A 21834-nucleotide genomic window follows, 5' to 3' on the forward strand; every position below is an offset into this window, starting at 1 on the left:
CTTATTTAAGAAATACGTCCTCAAATAGCTTTCAGAGCGTGTTTTAATGTCAAATAAGGAATCAGAAAAGCAGTATTTTGCCGTGCCACCATAACACAAACACCTCTTTAAGACAAATGGTGACAAAAGTACAGCTACAACCCCACTGGAATGGCCACTTAGTTAAATTTCTGAGCAATAATAATGATTACCCTTCCCTGAGCTGCCATTTAGGACTCTGGGATACATATACCATGTAAACAAAATGAAATGCCAGCACCAATCCGGGTCCCTTGGGACAGAAGGCGCCCTTTTGGGAGCATTTCTTCAGGGGCTGACCCTTGACAGGTATTAATACCTCTTGCTTCAGCTTTTAATTTGCAAGCATGAGTCAAATCACACTAGAACCCACCGGGCTGCTGGTTTTTATGCAATTTGGGATAATTACACTCCGAGGCACTGCCAGATGGGTGGCTTGGAGCAAAGAGAGATTTCAGGCTCATCTTCTTATCTAGGAAGGGGAAAGACATGGATCTGGCCTCTCACTGTCAGGTAAAAGAGGGATGCCCTGCTGCCCATAAATCACTGCCCGTCACTAGGAGACCAGACCGCACCGCACCGCCCTCCCAGCAGGGGGAGCTACTCGCGTCCCCCCACGCACCGCTTCCCACCCTCCCCAGCAGGGGGCGGAGCTCTGCGATAAGAGGAGCGATCTGATTGGTGGCCAGGCCCCCAGCGGAGCAGAGCGGGGATGAGAGCTGAGCTCTGATTGGTCCCGGGTTACCCGAGGAGCGGAGTAAAGACCCGGCCACGGGTCCCCCCCCTTCCCCTCCCCGTGGACCGGGGTGCCCCCCCCTTGCCCCCCAGCCCCCTGACTTGGCCTCTGCGAGGCTTTTCCGCAGGGCTTTTCTGCCCCATCTTGGCAGGCGGAGGCGTTTCAGCCAATCAGCGCGCGGCACCGCGCCTTGTTGCCAGGCAGATTATGGTAATGAGGTCCGGGCGGCCGCCCCCCCCCTCCCGCTCTGCAGCTACCATTGTGAGGTGAGGACAGGTGGGGGGGTTTGGGGCCGCAGCGGCGCCGGCGGCAGCGGCCGGGACGCGGCAGCCGCACTGGACCCCCTCAGGTAACGCGATGGGACGGTCCGGGAGGGAAGCCCGAGCCGGGGCCGCCGCGGGGACCCGCCGGGGGTTTTGGACTTGTTGTTTTAGTCGCACCCAAGATGGCGCCCGGAGCTGGCGGCTCCTTGGCGCTGGGGCCGGGATAAACCGTTCGCTCCCGCGAGTAGGGGGGGGGGGAGCAGGGAGCAGTCAATCCCCTTCCCCCCCCGCGGGAGAGGTACAGTCCGCTTCCCCCCCCCTCTCCCCGCCCCAGCCGGGATCCCCACCCGGCCCGGACAGAGGGAGAAGGGGCTGCCCCCACCCCTGTTTCCCCCCCTCCCTGGATGGTACAGTCCGGACCCCGGCACCTCAGTGGCGGGGGGGTGCCGGAGCCATCTTGTCGTGTGTCCCCCAGCGCTGTGGGGACCTCAGCACCCCCTCCACCATCCCCCGATTACTCTGGGCCTCTCTCCCCGCGGTTAGATCAGCTCCCCAGGCCTCGGCTGCTGAAGCCAGCCCTTCTCCTCTACCCGCCCGGTGCGGTGTCTCCCTGCCACCCCCATCCCCGTCCCCCCCCAGGGCCGGAGTGGTTGGGGCTGACTGACCGTTGGGCTCCCTCACGGGGGGCTGATGGCGCCAAGGGGGGGGGGGGGTGCGCATTGGTTTCTCACACTGGGGAGCTGTGGTGAGGGGCACCCGCGCCTCCTGATTGGCCGCGTGCCTCGCGCCCCTGCCTCCCATTGGCCTCTTGAGGGCAGGGGGGCGTCTCACCCCCTCCTCGGATTGGCTGGCGTTGAGGGCAGAGGGTATATAAGGGGGAGAGGGGTGCTTGTAGGGGAGCGGCCTTTGGGGCGGCTTTGTGGGGGGCTTGGTGTGGAGGGAAGGCAGCCCTTTCCCCACTTCACTGAGGTGTGGAGGGAGCTCATGCACAGGCAGAGCAGGACTTGCTGCCCGCTCCCTCTGCCTGAGGTGGCTTCATCCGTCGAGGGCCTGAAGGGAGCACGAGGCTCTGGCAAGTGGAAGCTGTGGTGTTGGTCGTGGTTCCCGCTGCCAAGTAATGCCTGTTCTTGTGGGATAGGGTTGTAACTTGTGGCTGTTTGGGCCTGGAGGTCTCTTGCTACCTGGATTTCGGTGTTGAGCTGCCGTCTCTCTCCTCCTGCGCCACAGTGGCATTAATTTGTTAATGGGGGGTTGTTAAATCATGAGGTTGGAGGGGAAAAATGAGGTGCTGGTGGTCTGTCCTTCAGAACTGCTCATCCTAAAGGGACAGTTCACATGTAGGAGACGTTCTGAGCTATGCACGTGCACCTCTTCCTTCTCAGCTGCTCGCTGCAGAGCCTCAGAAGCTCTGATCAACTATAGATCAATATATAGATCAATATATAGATCAAAGTTAAGAACTGGGTTTAGGCTACTGTGTTTCACAGTCCCAAGAATGAAATGAATGGGCAGGGTTTTGGTATCTGCGTACCAGCCTCTAGTGTGTTACCCTAGATCTGTGGTGCTTGCAGGCCAAAGACGTGTCTACGATACCTATTGATGCTTCTCTTGCAGCGTTTCAGTGGGAGCAGAGACCACTTCCTTCTGTGACATTCTGAATAACTCAGTTATGTTGTCCCCTTCCCGTTGCTTACGTTGGCAGATGAAATGCTGATGAATCACCAGCTGATTTTACAAGATCTTTTGTGGAAATAAACTGGTTGGCAATCTCAAGCCTTCTAATGCCTTCGTTTCTAGGGTGTATTTCTCGGGTCAGCCCTTAAATGGAGAACTTAAATGTCCCAGATTTTGATGCTTTTTGGCACCTTACTATGTTTGTACTTGTTTTGCGTGTTAGGTGGTTAATACCAAGCTTTATTGCCTTGTTATGGGATGAGATACCAACGTAATTGGTGGTGTTATTAATTATTGTTGTTGTTCCTCTCTGTTTGAATAATTGACACTCTCTTTTATAGAGAGAAATGGCTGTGTGGCGTTGCTTGCTGTCCTCTGGCCCCCTTATTACTAATAGTAATTCCCTCTGCAGTCAGCAGCTACTTTTAAGTGTGTTTCTGCCCACCTGCAGCTGCTGTCAGCTGTGTAAACTGGATTTTAATTGACTTCTAAGTGTAGCTAATTGCAGGGGCTGTTTGAGTATTGTGAGCTTTGTTTTGACTTAAACAGGAGGTCAGGTCTGCTTGACAGTTTATTTCCTGCCAGTAAAACACAGCAGAAATAGAAGGTGTGTTGTAGCCCTTAGCTGGCGTGTTATACATGAAGTCCCTGCCTGCTTTAATGTGCAGATAGCCTAATTTGTTCTCTGTGGTCTTTTGTACTTCAGAGAAGCAACTCTCCTGAAGGAGAAATTGTTGGGTTTTAACCAAGCTATAGTTGTCTTTTGAACTTTGAGGGGTGATTTAATTCAGAGGGGAGATGGATGAGAGACGGAAGAAACAGCACTGTATGCTTTATAGGAAGGGCAACAACCTCTTCCTCTGATTGATGCTAGCTTTGGGGAGAGTTGCCTGAGCAGGGGAAGGGATGGGAGACAAGAAGATGCCCAGGAGGTGCTGGAGGGGAATGGTGTGGTTGGTACAGTTTGGTTTTCTTTCAGTAAAACCTGAGAGTGCCTTGAATGTTTTGAGCACAGATTTTGATGCAGACCTTGTTTTTTTTTTCCTTTTTGAGGGAATATATTTTCTCTCTCATTTCTCACTTTGTCAGACCTCACTATCATTTATAAACCAAACCAATGAAGTAGGTAGGGTCACGGCCTCAAGCAGCTGGGGCCTGACACTTGCACTGTGTGACAGCAACAGGCGATGGGACCTCACAGTATGAACCATTTGGAAGATGACCGTGTGAAGAACATGGGCACACATGAAGGGAGGAAGGAATTAAGTCACTGGAATGGGTATTCAGACGTGGAGCAAGTGGGAAGAGAGGTGGTTTGCAGACCATGTGCATATACAGAAATGTAACTGGCTTGCTTCTTTGCCCCCTCAGAAGATGAAGAAATGCTTCCTCATACAAGAATTAGGGTCCAGCAGGGATGTCCTTAGCGCAGGAACCGCATCTCCAACTTGGCCTGTGGCATGTCCCCAGGGGGATGGTTATTGGTCCTCTTGGGGCTCACCTGGAATCCCAGATTCTCTCCCACCTTTTGTGGTAGACTTTCCCCTGTTTCCCTGGTACTTTGTGAGTTACAACGTGTCGAGCTGCTCCTGCAGCAGGAAAAGGACAGTGACACATGTTGGACACTGTAGCAGAGGAGTGGCCTTGAAAGATGGAAAAGATCTCTTCCAGCTCACTGTTGCTTTGAGGCTGGATGTGCCATAAGGATATATATATAAGGATATATATATAGCTTTATTATGCACAATTTGAGTAGAGAGTGAGTTTGTGTTTGGCTATTTTTTATACAACTAAATATATTGAAGCCATTTTGCCTCTTGTGGAAATAAATAATCCTTGCTGGCTTAGTCCTATGTATGATTTCCATTTTGAAAAAGCCATAAATACTGTGGTTCTGTATTACCTGATTGTGAGCATTGAGCCAAAATGCACCAGAGCCCAGAGTTCCTTGAAACAAGATGTGCTTTTGATGGATGGGAATGCAGAGGAGGAGACGGTAGTCGTGACTCAGTCCTCAACGAGGTTAGAAACCTTCTTGCTGCAATGGAAGCTGCTCCTGCCAACAGATCTCAAGAAAGGACTCTGCCTTCTAGGCAAGCTGGGTAATTCACTTAAGTGTGGGATAGAGCTTTTTTACAGCCACATGTGATGTTCCTTTGGAGCATAATAAATCCTTTTCATATTAAGGAAGACCCATAGTTGTAAAACCCTCTTTTGTAAAAGTCTTGCATATGGGGGGTGGTGGAAAAGAGTGCTCAGTGAGCACAGTGCTTAAAGGATTAAGCTAATAGCCCCTGCTATTACTGCTGCAGGGAACCCCAGCCTATCTGCAAGCCTCTTACACCGGGGAGTAAATCACATTAGCTGTTTTACACATGGTGGATTCTCATTTGAGATACTGCAGTGGCTTTCTGGCTCCCTGAGTCAGGAAGCAGATTTTTCCCCTTGCCCACCTTTAATATTCCCCCATTCTTCTCACTCGAGAGAAGGGACAGAAATAGATGTCGGTGGCTTGGGTGCTTCCTCAGCAGCATGTCCTTGCACTGCCAGTGGCAAGTGAAGTCACCAGGGTTTTTGTGTATTTTGTGTAGTCCCAGCACTGACAGCATTCATATCATTACTTAATAGCCAAGAAAATATGGTTGCTGTTCATATTTATCTTTTTGGGTAGTGCTTTTGAGTGGATTTCAGAGCTGAACTTTCCTTTGAAGCACCGTTTTGACTTGACTGTATTCAAGTAGTTCAGGAACTTGTGCCACATAAGTGACTTTGCTGTTACTGGAGGTTTGCTCTAAAAGCACCTTTTGCTCCCATTCCTTAGTGTTAGGGATCCTGGGTGCACCCATGAGGTGATGTTCCATGGGTGCTGGTTTAATAATCCACCTTCAAAGAAACCAACATGCTGCAGGGACAGGAGAGAGTGGTTAGAGAGTATCGTGGTGGTGGAAAGGAGTTTTCAAATGAGGTTTCCAAGATGCTGAGCTGTTCAATGACACAAAGGCACTTTCCAGGCATAAGGAGCTGCTTCACTGTTGATGAGGTAGTTTGGAGCACCCATGGATGCTGTCTCAGAGCTCCAGCAAACACAAGTCACAGTGAGCTTATCTTCCACTGGAGTTTTAAACTGATGGGAGCTGTGCAGGTTCTTGAGTCATGATATATAATGTAGTTATATATATACATATATATATGTATATATAGTGACACAGCGTCCTGTCACTACGTCACCACTCTGACTTACTGGAGTGATACTGGGCTATATTTACCCCTATTACAGCTTGTGTCACCCCGCAGCATGGACTGGGTGAGGCATGCCTGCTAGTTCGGGCAGGAAAATGCCATCTTCCCAGTTTAAATCCTTAAAATCCCAAGGCACTGTGGCTGTCGGTGTCACAGCTGCAGAGAAAACTGAGAGGGGGATTTAAAGAAGAAAAGACCATGAAGGATTCATGGGGAAGAGCACCCTATGGACCAGTTTCCGGCTCCTGACATTAACGTGTTTCACCAGTGCCTTTCCTACCAGCTGAATTCCAACACTGCCATGTGCCCTCTTCATTGCCTGGCCTTGGGACCTCTCTGGGATGTGGCCTGTCTCCTCTTGCACTGACTCCTCACTTGACACATCCACGTTTCCATGTTTTCTGTGTGCCCCCTCATCCTCTTCTAGGCAAAAAAAAAAAGCTGTTTTCCTTTGCTTTTTTTCTGTCATAAAAGCTGGGACTTGGAGCAGCCTGGTCTAGTGTGAGGTGTCCCTTCCTGTGGCAGGGGAGTGGAATTGCATGGTCTTAAGGTCCTTTCCAGCCCAAGCCATTCTGTGATGGACCTGATGAGAATTCATGGATTTCCATCCAACCTTTGGTAGGAGCCCATCCCAGAGCAGATCCCAGGATGTATTTTGAAGCACAGAAGTTGGAAGCAGCAGCAAATGCTGCAGCTCCTGATATTGTGTCTGATGGTCATTGCTACACAATTGCCTGGGCTGAGAGTATGTATTTTCATTTCTGTGAAGAACAGCAATAACAGAACCATTTTTAAACACTACACCACTGAATTTGGCTCAACCTTTTTTCCCTCAGAGTTGATGTTAGCACTTCTGGAAGCATGGTAAAACTTGAAGTGACTGTTTTCTGCTTTCTCTTCCGCTTTCTGGTACTATTATTTTGGCAAATATGAATCTTAATGCCCAGTTTTGTCTATGAAAGACCTGTCTGAACTCCTCAATCTCCTTTCCACTCAGGTTGTAAGCTCTTTGTGCCAAAATGAGTCTGCAGGAGTGAGTCAGCATCTTCCTTTAGCCTTTGTGGGGAAGGGCAGCCAAAAACCCTACCTGTTGCACTGTGTGGAATTAGCCAGAATTGTGCCTTTCTCTTCATCACTGCTTAAATTAATTATATTCTTATTAACAGGGTAATTACAGTTAAAAAAACCCAAACTTGAAGCATTTATTAAGCATTTATTTTAATGTTTCTAAGCAATTGAGTCGATGACTGACTATTCTTAGTGCCATTACCTGACTTGGCTCTTGATTAATACTGATAGTGAATGAAAAGAGGTGTTTGGGTTAAACCAGCCAAAGCATATCACCAGGATAAGGCATTTCATTTATGTTAGGAGGTGTCCAGATTGATTTACTGAGCTACAAACTGTTTCACGCAACAGTTGTAGACCCCTTGGTGGTTTTATAGCTGGTAAAGTGAGGGATGAAGTCCAGTGAAAGCACTAGAATTAGGTATGAGAAATCCCCTTCATTATTAATCCTTATTAACAAGTGGATTGGCGTATATAGGGATGGATGATGGATGTTTATAGATCAGAGCTTGTGCGTGCTGACTAACTTGGAAGTGGCCCTGGTTTTCAGCACTTGGTTTTCATGGCTCCTCATTGTTTGCTGCAGTTAATGTTTCACATGTCTGTCTTCCTTTTCTCCTCAGTGCTTTTTTTTTTCTGCATGCTTCCTATCAAGCAGTATCAGTGGATTTCTGTTCTTTCACCCCTGTAACAGCTTAGGGGTCTGATGGGAGGTCAGAACTGCTCCTCAGCCTCTGCTTGTGGCTGACTGTACTGTGTTGCTCTGCATGAGACAGCCAGTGTGAGGCTCTAGTCACCAGTAATGCCATTAGATGCTGTCTAGCGATGCCCACAAATATCTTTCCCACGGGTTTTCTTTGCATATGTGGAAGAAATGTGATGTTTTGATATTTTTTTCCCCTGCCACTCAGTTCAGCGACGTTAACCTGAGCCTTTGCTGTACTGTTGATTTCTGTGGTGGCCAGTGGTACGGTCAGTGCTGGGGTCTGTTGCACTTACTCCTTGCTGGCAGGATCAGCAGAAGGCAGAAAGTGCAGCCTGCTTTCTTTTTTATCCTCCTTATTTTAGTTGGGCAGTGACAAGCCAACTGCTGGCATTTAGGGGAATAAATTATGCCTACAAGAATGTGCAAATGAATGAAAGCATCAGCACGGAGCCTTCTGCTTGCGTCCTGCTGCCCAGACCAGGCACTTGGTAGAAAATCAAGTTGAAAAATGAAATGGGCTCAGCCTTGTGCTAATTCCTCCTGATTTAATATGACTTTAGAGACCAAGGACTGGGAAGGTGCTGAGCCACTGACTAAATTCATCAGCAGAGCTGTAAATTACACGTGTGAGGTTCCCACTGGCAGATTGAGAGGCCCAAATAAAATGGGATAAAACCCAGCTTGGAAGCAATTTCTCAGTGTCTTTGGGCTCACATGAATTAGAGTTTAAGTTTTATTGTTCTTAAGAGTTGCCTGTTGTAACACTGCCTGAATACCAACTGGGGCAGCGGTGTTGTACAAGGGGAAAGCTGCCCGTGTGTGTAAACCCAGTTGGTTCTTGAGCAAAACTGAGAAACTGGTGATGCATCTCCGAACATAATGTTTTCTTGTTGGAAGCTGAAGGGTCTATTTTCTTCATCATTTATTGATTTCAAGGCCTATAGGTGCCAGAAGGACCATGTGAAGAATATTCTGTGGCCAAGGAAATATGTGCAGGAGGAACTGAGTGTAATCCTCCAGTGCAGTTGTAGCAATGGTTCACTTGTTTCCTCCTTAATAGGACATAATAAGTATTATACAGCAGAACTTGAGCACGGTAAATGACAATACACGTGTGGTAGCTGATGGTAACAGCTCATACCTCTCGTTTTAATATCTCCATCTTCTTTCTTTCTCTTATAGCCATGTTACTGAAGATCACCTTGTCTTCTGGAAGCAGAAACACAGTGAACAGATGAACCTCTTCAGCCAGACATTCCTTCACTAGAGCTCTCCCCTCATGGAGCACCACGGCAGGGAGGAGATGAACTCGAAAGAGGAAGGTCCTCAGGTGTGGGCTGACTCTGCTGAGCAGGAACAGAATAGTGCTCAGGTGAATTATGTCTTCCAGAGCTTTTGGTTTCTGCTTGGGGTGGTGTTTCCATGCAAGCCTTTATCAGAGTCTGGGAATTCTGCTTTTGTTTGGGGAGGAATCATACCTGTCTGGTGATTTTGAATTCAAGTGAGCAGTGCACACTACAGCAGTGGATGGAGAGACATCTGAAACGAGCTGAACATTGTGGCTATACAATTCTCAGTGGCCAAATAGATGCACAACCATGTGGGCAAGAGAAGGCTGTCCAGGCTAATGAATATTAACCAGATCTGTGGTCTGTGGCAGCCCGTTTTGATGGCATCAGTCGAATCAGTTGGAATTGTGGGTGGACCTTGGGGAAAGTAAGATGAATAACTCATTCCAGTCAGACATCTGGGTAGTGAGGAAGGGAGAAATGTTAATTGTGAGTGACTAATACAGTCAGATTCTGATGTGTGCAGCTCGTTGCTCTGACAAAATGCAGCTGGGAATTTCTGGAAGGCTGTAAATTGATTTATTCTTCTGAATATGTTCTGAAGAGGATGCTGCATGTTGTGGTTGCCCCACAGGCTGAGAAATTCTGCCTCTCCTGGTGATTTCCAGCTTGGAAATTTGCAAGGAAAGGCACTTTTCAATGGGCTGTGTTCTGTTATCTCTACAATGGGATAATCATGCTGTTGTTTGCACATGGCAGTTAGAAAGCTTAATTAGTATTTGCAGAGTGCTCTCCAAATGAGAAATGCTCCCTGCATCCTTACTGCAATGCTTGTATGAGGATTTATTGTACAGAATCAGCACTTAGCACCCGTGGGGGAGCACCAGGTGTCTTGTGAAGCATAAGCTACAAGGTGAAGTAAAGTAAATCAAATATGTAGCTGTTGCATCGTTTTATGTGCAAACATCTTATGTGAGGATGAATATGGAGACTAAAACAAGGCTTCCTGCTAACTGTTCTATTTTAACTGTGTGCTGAACAAGGTTTTCAGTGTGCTAAGGGTGTCAAAAGATAACCATGTTCCCCTTGCCACTGGAACTAAGTATTCTGGCTTGTTCAAGGTAGGCCATTATCATCATTTATGGTCATAATACTCTGTCAAAATGAACTCTAGATTTAAACTGCTGGCCTGGACATAACTTGTTCCAGTTGTCCTTGGAATCATTGCTTGATGCTTTCATTTCTATGTTTCTCTGTTTAAATCGTTGAATTTTCTCCTGGTACTGCATGTACACGCTACAGAGAAGCAATCTAACATGTGCTATTGGTGCCTCATGATAGGTGCAATGCTATTACTTGAAGTAGTATCAAAGTTATAGGTTTTCTTAGCCATTCATCAAGCAGAACAAATTCACTCCAACTACAGAACTAGCTGGATGCAGTAATTATCATAAATCCAGAAAGGACTATGAGAGTAAAGGGAAGCAATATACCAATAAATTCCTTATATACCCCAGTTCAAATATGAACTTGCTTTCTCTTGGGAATATTCAGAGCATCATGCAAGAGCTGAGGATGGGTAGGTGCCTTTTATACCAGTTATGCCTTAAGTTACAATGCAGAGTAGAACCAGAATCTGGAGGTAGTTTATGTCTGGATTTCTATGTTGTTACCATAATTCAGTGAGAATTTAAGTGTGTATTGCAGGATCCCAGACTGGTTTGGGTTGGAGGGACCTTAAAGCTCATCCAGTTCCAGCCTCCAGCCACAGGCAGGGACACCTTCCACTAGAGCAGGTTGCTCCATCCCCATCCAACTTAGCCTTGAGCACTGCCAGGGATGGGGCAGCCACAGCTTCTCTGGGCACCCTGTGCCAACGCCTCAGCACCCTCACAGGGAAGAACTTCTTCCTTATACCCAGTCTGAACTTCCCCTGTTTCAGTTTGAACCCATCACCCCATGTCCTATCCCTACAGTCCCTGATGCAGAGCCCCTCCCCGGCATCCTTGTAGCCCCCTTCAGACACTGGAAGCTGCTCTGAGGTCTCCACGCAGCTTCTCTTCTCCAGGCTGAGCAGCCCCAGTGTTCTCAGCCTGGCTCCATACAGGAGGTGCTCCAGCCCCTGATCATCCTTGTGGCCTCCTCTGGCCTTGCTCCAACAGCTCCATGTCCTTCTGATGGTAAGGACACCAGAGCTGCACACAGTGAAGCTAAGTGGGGTCTTATGAGAGCAGAGGGGCAGGATCACCTCCTTCAGTCTTCTGCTCGGGCTCCTTTTGGGGCAGCCCAATGTGTGTGGGTACTCTCTGTCCTTGTGTTGCTTCCCATAGGCCTACATGCCAGTTTCAAGACAGGTTGTGTTCTTTGTTGCAGGTGCACTTTGTCCCTGAGGGGGGAACAGTGGCGCAGATCGTGTACAGCGACGAGCAGGACCGTCCCTCGCAGCAGGTTGTCTACACGGCAGATGGCACCTCCTACACCTCTGTGGACACCTCTGAGCACACCCTGGTTTACATCCACCCCGTGGAAGCTACGCAGGCATGTGTGGTTCTGTGCACACCCTGTTTTGGCACCTAGGAAACGAGCTGGTTTGAGATGGAAGCTGGTTACCAGCCAAGTGGTAGGACTGGGAAATAGCAGGCAGTTCCTCTTTGCGCTTTTATCTGCCCGGTGTTGAAACAGCGACTTTGTGGTGTTCATTTGTCTGATGTGCAAATGTGGGACTCAAAGGATGTTGAGGCCATGAATTATTTCACTGAAGGTGGATGAGATTATAATTAGCTCAAAGGTGTTTTCCAAAAGACAGATAATCTCTCCAGAAACTCTGCCTCTGTTGTATTGAGTACAAAGCTAAGAGCAATCTGTGTGTCTTCTGGAGGAGTCCTTGTTTTGCATAGTACAGTTCTCATAATTGACAGTTACAGTGACAGCCATGTCTTTGCAGAGGATCTCGGTGTATTCAATCTCATTTTCTAGAATTAGCTTCAGGGATATTGTTGATTTTATAGACTTGGAATCTTTTTCCTCTTCATAATTGTATCAAACAGCTTTTATTCTCTGTCAGCACATGTTTATGGGGAGTTAATGTAGTACGTCTGTGCGCAGATAATGCAAGAGGAACAGGCATGCTTTGTCAAGCATGTTTTATAATGACTTAGCTGACATTATTATTAGCAGTGCTACAGAGTGCATGTACTTGACACCCACAGCAACGCTGGCATAGCCTTGTGCTGTGGTCTCACTCTTGCACAGTTCTTAGCTGTTCCATTAGAACAAAGAGGTGCAGTATTAAGACATTATCATGCAACTGAGATGAAATTCTCCAAGCCCTAATGGGATTGGTGTTATGCCATGCTGTATTTGGTTGGAGCCAGACTGCCACCAGCTCAGATGTCTCGAGTTTTAGTGAAGTTAGCAAGGCTGACTTCTATCAGTACGTAGTTTTCATGTAAGTCTTGCTTTTCCAAGGGGGAAGCCCTCCCATCAGGGCTGTTCTTGCAGGCTACTGTAAGAATATTGGAGCTGGCATGTCTGCTGTGAAATGAAAAAGAGCTGACATCCTGGCTTGATGAAATTCACATGTGGGGTATGCTTGATAATTCCTCAGAAGGCGGCACACAGAAGTCTTGTGAATTTGCAGGAGATAAATGTAAGGGTTATCTTCTGTCCTGCCCTCAAGTATTATGTAGTTTTCATGCAGCTATTGAATTTCATCCTGTAGACTTTCTCAAACCAACACCTGACAAAGTGATTTCTGTGTTGAAAAGAGAAGAAAAACTCCCATGAGGCACTCCAGTATATGGGTGAAAAGTGCCACTTCAGTGTGGTATCATGTTTTAAACTACCTGAGCTTAGCTGAATTTCTTTGCACTTGGGTAAGTTGAACTAACCTGCTGTGCTAACAGACACGTTAGCAGAGGGTGAAGTGGGGCTGATTTCTGGGTGGCAGGGTAGCTGTGGTGTGAGTTGGGAGTGGGCAGCCCCCAGGCTGGTTTGATAAGCCTTTTTCACTTTGTCTAGACTCTGTTTACAGATCCCTCCCAAGTGGCTTATGTCCAACAGGATGCCACCACCCAGCAGGTAAGGAAGAGACATGAATTTTCTTGGGCCTGAGCTGTTAAGGAGACTGTTGCTGAAGGTGGAGAGATGTTGCTGTCTTGCTAGACCTTAATATAAGCTAGTTCTGACCTTGTCACATGGCAGTCTTCAGTTGTGTGCTGTCATCTCAACCTGAAGGGCAAAAAGCTTATGATAACAAGCTGCTGTGCATGCATGACAAAAGAGAGTTTGAGTTTACTCTTCTTAATTCATGTTCAACAAAAATACTTATTGCCCTAGATAGATTGCAAAATCTTTCACCAGTGTCCCTTTAAGTCAGCAAGCTGATGTGGCTGATTTATTTTAGTGTGTCCTTCTGGAAAGACCAGCTTTGCAGCTGGCCTCATCCAGATTCTCATCCAAATGCCTTTTAAATCCAGAAGAGGCTCTCAAGGGATAGCAACTTTGGATCCAATTCTACATTTACTAAAAACTTCCCAGGAAATTAAGTGCAAATCCTGCAGAAGTTTATTACTGGCTCCCTTTTCTTCCCAGGGCATCCCAGGTTTGAGGCATGTGCTGGTGGAAAGGAGACTAGGGCCAGAATGAAGCTGGAACCTGTGTTTCCTTTCTCATCCATCACAATGGGAAGGTTTTATTGTTAACTTTTACTAGTATCTTTAGGGACTGTGTTGTGGTAATCAGGTAGAGGTGCTTTCAGATCTAGACCTCTAGTTCCAATTCCCTGCTTGTCATAAAGACTTAAAACCCTTACTGCTTGCTGAGTCTTTAATGGCACATGTCAATGGAGTCATGGCTAAAGCTATAGTTTAAATACATCTTTATTGACAGTCTTGGGGCAGAGTGCAGGGTTGAATGTGCACTGAAAGCCAATTTTCTTGCTAGAAAAAGACCTTTTAAATCGTTGAGGAAATGAGTGACCCAGTAAAGATGCTACCCGTTTTCTTCCAGTTCTCTGGAGGAATCCAGAATGTATTTTACCACATCACCACCTTTGCATGAAGAAGCCAGAAAACCCTATTGAGTTGTCTTAAAGCTCATAGAACAAATACAGGATCTAATTAAAAGTGGACATTATTTCTATGTGCAGTGTGAGTGACACTGCAAAGGATGTGTGCTTTTAGTACCCTGTGTGGAGTATCAAGGGCATGAACACTTGTCTGTCCTCAGCCCTTCCTCCCTTTTGATGCTGTCTGATGGCAGCCCCAGCAGGGCTATTCACTGCTGGCAAGTGGTTGGTCCCTCACGGTGACAGCTCCTGCCTTTGCAGGTGTTTTAACATAGGCATTTCATGTGGGACATCCCTGCACTGTCAACAGGTTAAAATAGGAATTAAAGCTCCACTTATCTTTCAGAAGAAACCTCATCTCGAAAAGAAACTGGGAGGTTTTAAATCTCATGCCTGTATTTCCTGCACTGATGGAAGTCAGAATGTGCTTAAAGTGTGATTAGTAGTAGGAAATCCTAATAGGAGGTACAGACACAAGCACCTCTCATTGCTGGAGGTGCCACTGAATACTGATGCTTTTCCAGCTGTCACTTGGCCTCAGAGAATGCAGCACCAGGCAGCTTGGTTCAGCTTTCCTGAAGTCTTTTTCCTGTAGTCTTTATACTGTTTCATGAATTACTGTGAACAAAACAAGATTTGAAGTTTTAAGGCTGTCTGCTTGTGTTGTAGATGTTCTTGTCTGCTCCTTCACTGTTGGCACAACTTGTGTTCTCACTTTTATCTGTATTTGTTAAACACTCTGTGCAGAGGCTTTAATTTTAGCATAAAAGCTGCTTAATAGTCAGAGGCACAAAGCAGAAGCTACATGATGTCAGCTGCAGAGGATGAGAAATCAGGCGAGATAATGGTGCAAATTCCCGTGTAGATAAGCAGGAAACAAAAGGCAGGAAAGGTGATTCTTAGGATCTTAATTCTGCTTTGTTTCGTAGCAGAATGAATGGGAATGCTGTGGGAATATGCATTATTTTTGTGTAGTAACAAAACTGGGGATGGAAACAACCAGAAATGTGCAGTGTAACCAGACAATGCAAGGAAAAGGATCACTGTTGGAATAGTCGTGGGTGTTTGATCTTCCAATGGGGTCAATAGACCATCTTGGTTTTAGAATGGATTTTGTTTGCTAAAGAAAGGTGCAAAGAGGAGATGCTGCTTTTTCCTTCTTTACCTTTCCCCTTAAAACAAAAGAAGGTAAATTTAGACGTAGAAGAGAGAAAGACCTCAAATCCCTAGTTTTGACCAAGAGCTAAAGAGCTTCTCACATCTTGCCTTAGTGCAGTTTGAACCCAGGCTGAGTAGGACCTTAATCTAAAGCCAGAAGTGGGAGATGGGCAATGCAGAAGTTGCAGAATCTAGAGTGAGTTTTGAAGCTTTTCCCTTTGTCCCCAGATCCGCAGGTTTTGTCCAAGTCCATCATCTCTACTTACTAACGAAAGCCATGACAATGCTGCAGTTTTTGACCTAGTGTAGGACTCCAGGGAGCTTTGCATGCAGGGCATGATGGAAATGCTGCAGTGCTAAACTGAGTGCCTATGATTTTAGGTAACTGTGCTCTTGCCTGCTGCTGCTCAGAGCATGAATCCCACCAACCTGTCCGTGCTCGGCAGCGTTGCTGAACCCCCCCAGCAAATGGCTCTGGAGCAGGGTCCTCAAGCAGATAGAGTAAGTTGCCAGGCACCCTTTTCTTCTCAATGTACACCAATGTCATTGCTCCATTGTCTCAGGTGATGGGACGTGTCTGTGATCCGGGAGGAGATGGGAGAAAGCTGGAGCACAAATTGGTGCTGTCTTTCAGCATGTGTATGCGGTTCCTGCAGGAGAGCAGCATTCCAGTATCTGGAGGGGGCTACAAGGATGCTGGAGAGGGACTCTTCCTCAGGGACTGTAGTGATAGGACCAGGGGTGATGATGGGTTTAAACTGAAAGAGGGGAAGTTCAGGATGGATACAAGGCAGAAGCTCTTCCCTGTGAGGGTGCTGAGGCGCTGGCACAGGGTGCCCAGAGAAGCTGTGGCTGCCCCATCCCTGGCAGTGCTCAAGGCCAGGTTGGACACAGGGGCTTGGAGCAAGCTGCTCTAGTGGAAGGTGTCCCTTCCCATGGGAGGGAGTTGGAACTGGATGAGCTTTAAGGTCCTTTCCAACTCAAACCAGTCTATGTATTTAATATACATAAAAACCTGTTCTACAGATTGTTCTGCCTTGGGCAGCCGCCTTAAAATAGTCTTCTCAGCTTTGAAACCCAAGTTAACAGAAGGTGTAATGCTGACTGTCACACAGGACCAACATCCATCGGGTCTCTTTGCCAGTCTTGGAGGCAGCTTTGCTGTGTGTAGTATTTCTTGTTCTGTACCTGAGGAACCTGTGTGGGTGCTAGAACATTCTGTGCAGTGCACTCCAATTAGTTTTGTCTCTTTTTGTAGAGGAAGAAAGGGATAAACTTTAAAATTAGGGAAAGAATACAGTGCCCTCAACTGTCCACTATGTCCCCAAGTTTGTATCTAGACTCTCTGTATCTCATCCCTTATGATCTCTGCATGTGTGCTCTGGGGATTTGAATTTGGGTGATTGCATGATGGAAAAGATCATGTGCTGAAGTGCAGGATTCTCACTTGCACAAAAGAAGCTAAATTACAACTTTAGGCTCTAGATAATTTCCACAGAGCCTGGGCTTGGTTTCTGTGAGGGCCCAGAGCTGCTTTGATTTCAATTTCTTCTCCTGAGTAGTGAGTTCTTGACAGGGTAGAACCAGGTAGTGAGTGACCCAGAGCTGTCCTGAGTGATGCTGTGGGTAGCAGCGATGCAAAACATCCCTCAGCAATCATTTATCATGTCACTTCACTTTCCCTTGTCCTTCTTTCCATTACCAAAGGAAGCAGAAAGGGTTAAACTAGCAAGAAGCTTCATTGCTTGTCTTTGTAAGAGTTTTCCTTCATGATTCAGTTGTGATAGTTTGTGAATTCTCTCCTCCAGGCATCGTTACCGGTGCATAACCAGGTGTTACCTCCTATGGAGGCAGTGGATGGTTCTGACCCTTTAGCACCTCTGCAGAATCAAATGGGAAGGATGGAAACAAAAGAGGAAGATGATGAGGATGAAGATGAGGATGAAGAGGGGGAGGACACTGACATGGATGAATGGGATCCAGATCCACCTCGACCCTTTGATCCCAATGATTTGTGTAAGCGTTGGAAGTATTGTGTAGTGTGTTGCCCTCCTCTTATTTCTTTTTCCTCTGTCTAGTAAAAATTGTTCAGATGTTAGCAGTAATAAGTAAATTCCTTGATACCCAGAGATGTAGGCTCAAATTGGGCTGCTTTACTGCAAAAACAAGGTTCTGTCTCAGGTGGAGCGTTGGAACTGCTTTATTCTTCCTTTTGGAGGCAGCTGCCCTCTCTAATGCTTTAAGATGTAGACAGACTATTGGAATACATGAAGTTTAGAACAAGATGAGGCTGTGCCTTCTGAGCTGAGTGAGTGTCTGTCTGACAGTCATGTCCTCTCTGACTTTGTGCTGTAGGGTGTGAAGAGTGTAATAACGCGCATCCTTCTGTGTGTCCAAAACACGGACCATTGCATCCAATCCCAAACAGGCCTGTGCTGACCAGGGCGAGAGCCAGCCTTCCCTTGGTGCTCTACATAGACAGGTTTTTGGGAGGCGTGTTCTCCAAAAGGAGGATCCCCAAACGCACACAGTTTGGACCTGTGGAAGGACCCCTGGTTAGACAAACAGAACTCAAAGACTGCTATATCCATTTGAAGGTAAGGCCATGTGTGCACGAGAGGGGATGAGGGATCCATTTGTGCTTAAGCTTTAATTAGCATGAATTTGTCAGTCTGCCTTGATGAGTTATTTCACTAAAGATGTTGTTCTGATACTTCTGTCTCCGAATGTGACTTGGGAATACCCAGACAGGCTTGAAATCTATTGTTATTCATGGAGACACAATAATCATGGTGAATATTCTGGCAGTATGGTGTTACGGTGTATAGGATGAGTAACATGGAATGCTGTGAATCATTTTCACACAGGGTGAAGCAGCATCTGGGCATAAAAATAGCCCCATCTGAGGATGTTTTGCAGCCATTCGTTTGTGTCACGCTGTAACTTAAGTTAAAAGTACTTTTTACTCCCCTTTCCCTCCTCTCCCCCATAAAATGTAGGGAAGGGGAGAGATTTTTCACCCCTTCTTCATGCAAGGATGTTGGAGTTGAGGTGTAATGGATTTGGCTGACTTTTATCCAGTTATTTACTGGTTTGATTGTGGAAATTGGTTCTTTATCTGCTAGAGATGAAGTCTGCAGTCTTAGGAGCGCTGCTGTCTGATGGTCAGTGCCTGCCAAGCAAGTTGTGACCCCAGGCAGATCCAGTAACCCAGCCAATATTGAGCTAGAGCAGCACTGCTTCCAGCTTGAGTCAGGAAAGCAATGAAGTGGATTTGGCAGTTAGAAACATTGGACAGCTGATGCCATATAACCTGCTAAAGCTAGAGCTTCTCATGCCTCATTTACAGCCACATGTCAAGTACTGTGGCTGATGCTTTTAATGAATGATTCTTGCCCTTGAAAGCTGTGGAAGGGGCCATCGTGTCTCCCTGGCTAAATCTCTGCCTGTCTTCTAAGTGTTTTCCTAAATGCTGCTTGTTTCTGGATCCCTGTTAGCAGAGAGAAAGAAAATCAATGATGCCTTCATTAGCTTTCCTAATGTAATAGTTGTATGGGCAACTCAAAGGCTTCTGAACCTGCTGCCAGGCAGTTACAGCCACATGTAATTGGCTTTTGCTACAGGTTTCTCTTGAGAAGGGGGACAGAAAAGACAGAGATTTGCAAGAGGACCTGTGGTTTGAACTTTCTAGCGAGGCACTTTGTAACTGGATGATGTTTGTGCGTCCAGCTCAAAACCATTTGGAGCAGAACCTGGTTGCGTATCAGTATGGCCACCACATTTACTACACCACCATTAAAAACGTGGAGCCCAAGCAGGAACTCAAGGTATGGCATTACTCATGGTTTGGGGCTCATTTTTCTACTGATGAAATCGAACCTTCAAGGTTCCTGTTTAATAAGTGCATTTCCAAGTGCCAGGAATGGTTCTGTCCATAGTTTTAGGGCTTTTCTTCTCTCATCAAGCACATGAATCGAACATCACTGAGGTCAGTGGAAGTCTGAGATCAGTATGCACATGATTGGTTTGTCACTCTCATGCTTTTACACTGCAACTGTTTTGCTGATGCAGTCTAATTTTATTGCAGCAGTCTCATTCTTTTGAGTTCTGGATGCCCTTTCCAGTTAGCCCTGGGTGCCCTTGACTTCTTGTCTGGTGCCTTAAGTGACTGTGGGCTCTCGCTTTCCCTGGCTTTCCTGGAGCTTTGGAAACTTTGCATGTGGAAAATGATAAAGGATATTGTGACTTCCCTGCGAGTTACTTTCTGTTCCCTCTACAATGTGTTACTCTGAGTTCCAAGCAACGTGGCTGGCTCAGATGACCTTCGTCTTCAGCATCATGTGGGGAACTGGGGGCAACCAAACCACTTTGATATCAGGAAAAGGCTTTTTCTTCCTCAAATCTTATTCTCAACAATGTAACAAAAACCTGGATTTTAACCAGGCCAAAAGCCTCCTTGCACACTTCTTGTAAGGTTCCTTTTGGTTTCTCTGGCATCAGTCCTTAATTTGTTTAAGCTGAATCACTAGAAACCTTGTTAATCCATTTGAAGTGCATCCAAACATCATTTTCTCAAGTTTTTAAATCAATTGGAAATCAGACTTTAATGAAATGTGCACAGACCTGCATGCAGCAGCAGCATTTTTCTTCCTTTATGTGTAAGTAGTGTCTTTTAGGGTAAAATTGGTTTGAGAATTGAATGATCCAGGCTCTGTAATGTGTTCTCCTCCCCACGCAGGGCTATAATTTATATCCAAAGATGGACATAAATTATAAAACATAAACCTCCTTTAAGTGGAGGACCAGTTAAAGTTGAGAACTTGTGTATTGCATGACAGGTCTAGGAGCTCCAAGGCTTGCTTCTTACCCAGCTAGTGAGATTCCTGCCGAGGAACACACACCTTTATGGGAGTTAGAAATGCCACTGACTGCTGCTATGTGGCCTACTGCAAGTTTAAACTTGCCCAGATTTTTCATGCTGAGAATCTGTTAATGCCTTCTTGTAGAAATCTCTTCTGAAACGGGACCTTTTTAATCAAACAGTAAGATAAAATGACAAATGGGGCAAGAAATCTCAGCTAGAAGTGAACATCTGATTTTTAGGCTCTAATAAAGTGTGTCTGTCTGGTTCTCCCTGCTGAAAGCTCCCGAAATCCCCTGTATACTGAAGGTGGGTCCATCCAGCTGCAGCCTGGCAGATCTTTGTTTTGGGAAGCAGGACCATCTTGCTCCAATCCTTCAGAAGTTCAGGCGCATTTGAAGTGAGTCTCTGTGGATGGTGCTGCCTGTTTTCTGTGGACAGAAAGCAGGAAAGAAATGGACATTATTTTCCTATTACTCTTGTTCCACCAAGGACCAGCACTTGGGTGACACCCATCCTTTTCAATCATACACTTGGGTCTGAAGAGATTAATTTTATCTCCTTTAGAGCTTCTGGTAGCCATGTGTGAGATAAACATTCATATTAGGAGGCTGTACCTTAAAATTAAATGGATATGCCTTCTGAGCAAAGCTCTTCCATTCGTCAGTGAGGGCACATTGATCTCAACAGGCTTCATTATTGAGGATAAGAGTTAGTGCTTGAGGCAAGTGAAGTAAATGCATTGCTTAAAACCTGCTTTCAAATGGATTCCCTCTAGTTCTGGTTCCATCTGAGCATTCTGTTATCTTTTCTTCCTGCTGCAGGTGTGGTATGCTGCTTCTTATGCAGAGTTTGTGAACCAGAAGATCCATGACATATCCGAGGAGGAAAGGAAGGGTAACTTGGGCTCTTCTCTTGGGTTTTATTGTGTGACAGTGTTCGGGTGTTGCACTTCTCTGTTTCAAGTACACAGCTTGTCTAGTGCTCCCAAGTTTTTGCTAGGTTAAGAGAAGTTAAACCAGATCTTGGTTGTGTTATTGGGGCTTATTTCTACTAACTCTTCTCATGCTATTACTGCAATAACTTAACCTTTTGCCTCAGTCTATGGGAAGCATTAGGTTGCTGTTGGAAAGAGCTATGTTTCTGTGCTTGGTGCTTAATGTTGAGTCTCTCATAACCTGATGTGCTGCGGGTTTAGATTGAGAGCTTCTCTTGACCTCCCCATACTTGTGCCAGAGATCCAATCCTGTAGGTGCTTCTCCATGCAAAGGTAAAGTCCAGAATCTCCCTGAGTTTTAAGTGGTGCTTATAGTCCATGTGAACTGTCCCCAGTGACCTTTTTATCTTTCTGTGATGAGCTGTGGTCATGCCACAGTGCAGAGGGGATAAAGGGACCAGTGTGACGGATACTCTGCAGTTTGTCTAACCTTTAGGGGAGAAGTATGGCTTAGGGAGAAAAGAAACCCCAACCAACCAAATGAAGCATTTCATCGGTGGTGACCGAGATGCTCTTCCTGACCTTTCCCTTTGAACATAGTTCTCAGAGAGCAAGAGAAGAACTGGCCCTGTTACGAGTGCAATCGGCGCTTCATGAGCTCAGAGCAGCTCCAGCAGCACCTCAACTCCCACGATGAGAAGCTGGACTTCTTCAGCAGGTACTGAAGGCTTTGCCTCCTTGTCACTCTGGTGTGTCCCCAAACTGGCAGGAAGCAGGGGTTTTGTCCTAGAGGTCTTGCTGTCCGACCTGGATGCC

At 46.4% G+C, this 21834-nt stretch overlaps 1 protein-coding gene across 7 annotated transcripts in view; it reads left to right on the top strand.

Annotated features, from left to right (window-relative positions):
* The first annotated feature begins 900 nt into the window (after positions 1-900).
* Positions 901-21834, top strand: part of PRDM10 (PR/SET domain 10) — a 41983-nt gene continuing 21049 nt past the window's right edge. Inside the window, exons 1-10 of one of the 7 annotated variants that reach the window (XM_061476096.1) lie at positions 901-1020; positions 8888-9077; positions 11368-11614; positions 13015-13074; positions 15602-15721; positions 17029-17236; positions 17576-17817; positions 18844-19047; positions 20906-20978; positions 21619-21736. In XM_061476096.1, the coding sequence (XP_061332080.1) occupies positions 11459-11614; positions 13015-13074; positions 15602-15721; positions 17029-17236; positions 17576-17817; positions 18844-19047; positions 20906-20978; positions 21619-21736 (1181 nt within the window). In that variant the 5' untranslated portion in view covers positions 901-1020; positions 8888-9077; positions 11368-11458. Of the gene's footprint in view, positions 1104-4293; positions 4794-8778; positions 8802-8887; positions 9078-11367; positions 11615-12861; positions 13075-15601; positions 15722-17028; positions 17237-17575; positions 17818-18843; positions 19048-20905; positions 20979-21618; positions 21737-21834 lie in introns of those variants that run through there. The other 6 variants (XM_061476095.1, XM_061476102.1, XM_061476097.1 and 3 more) reach the window with 6 other exon arrangements.

The sequence above is a fragment of the Pezoporus flaviventris genome, unplaced genomic scaffold (assembly GCF_033815535.1).
Source record: "Pezoporus flaviventris isolate CSIRO_AGI_PZ_B2104156 unplaced genomic scaffold, CSIRO_AGI_Pfla_v1 ptg000093l, whole genome shotgun sequence".
Taxonomy (NCBI): Eukaryota; Metazoa; Chordata; class Aves; order Psittaciformes; family Psittacidae; genus Pezoporus; species Pezoporus flaviventris.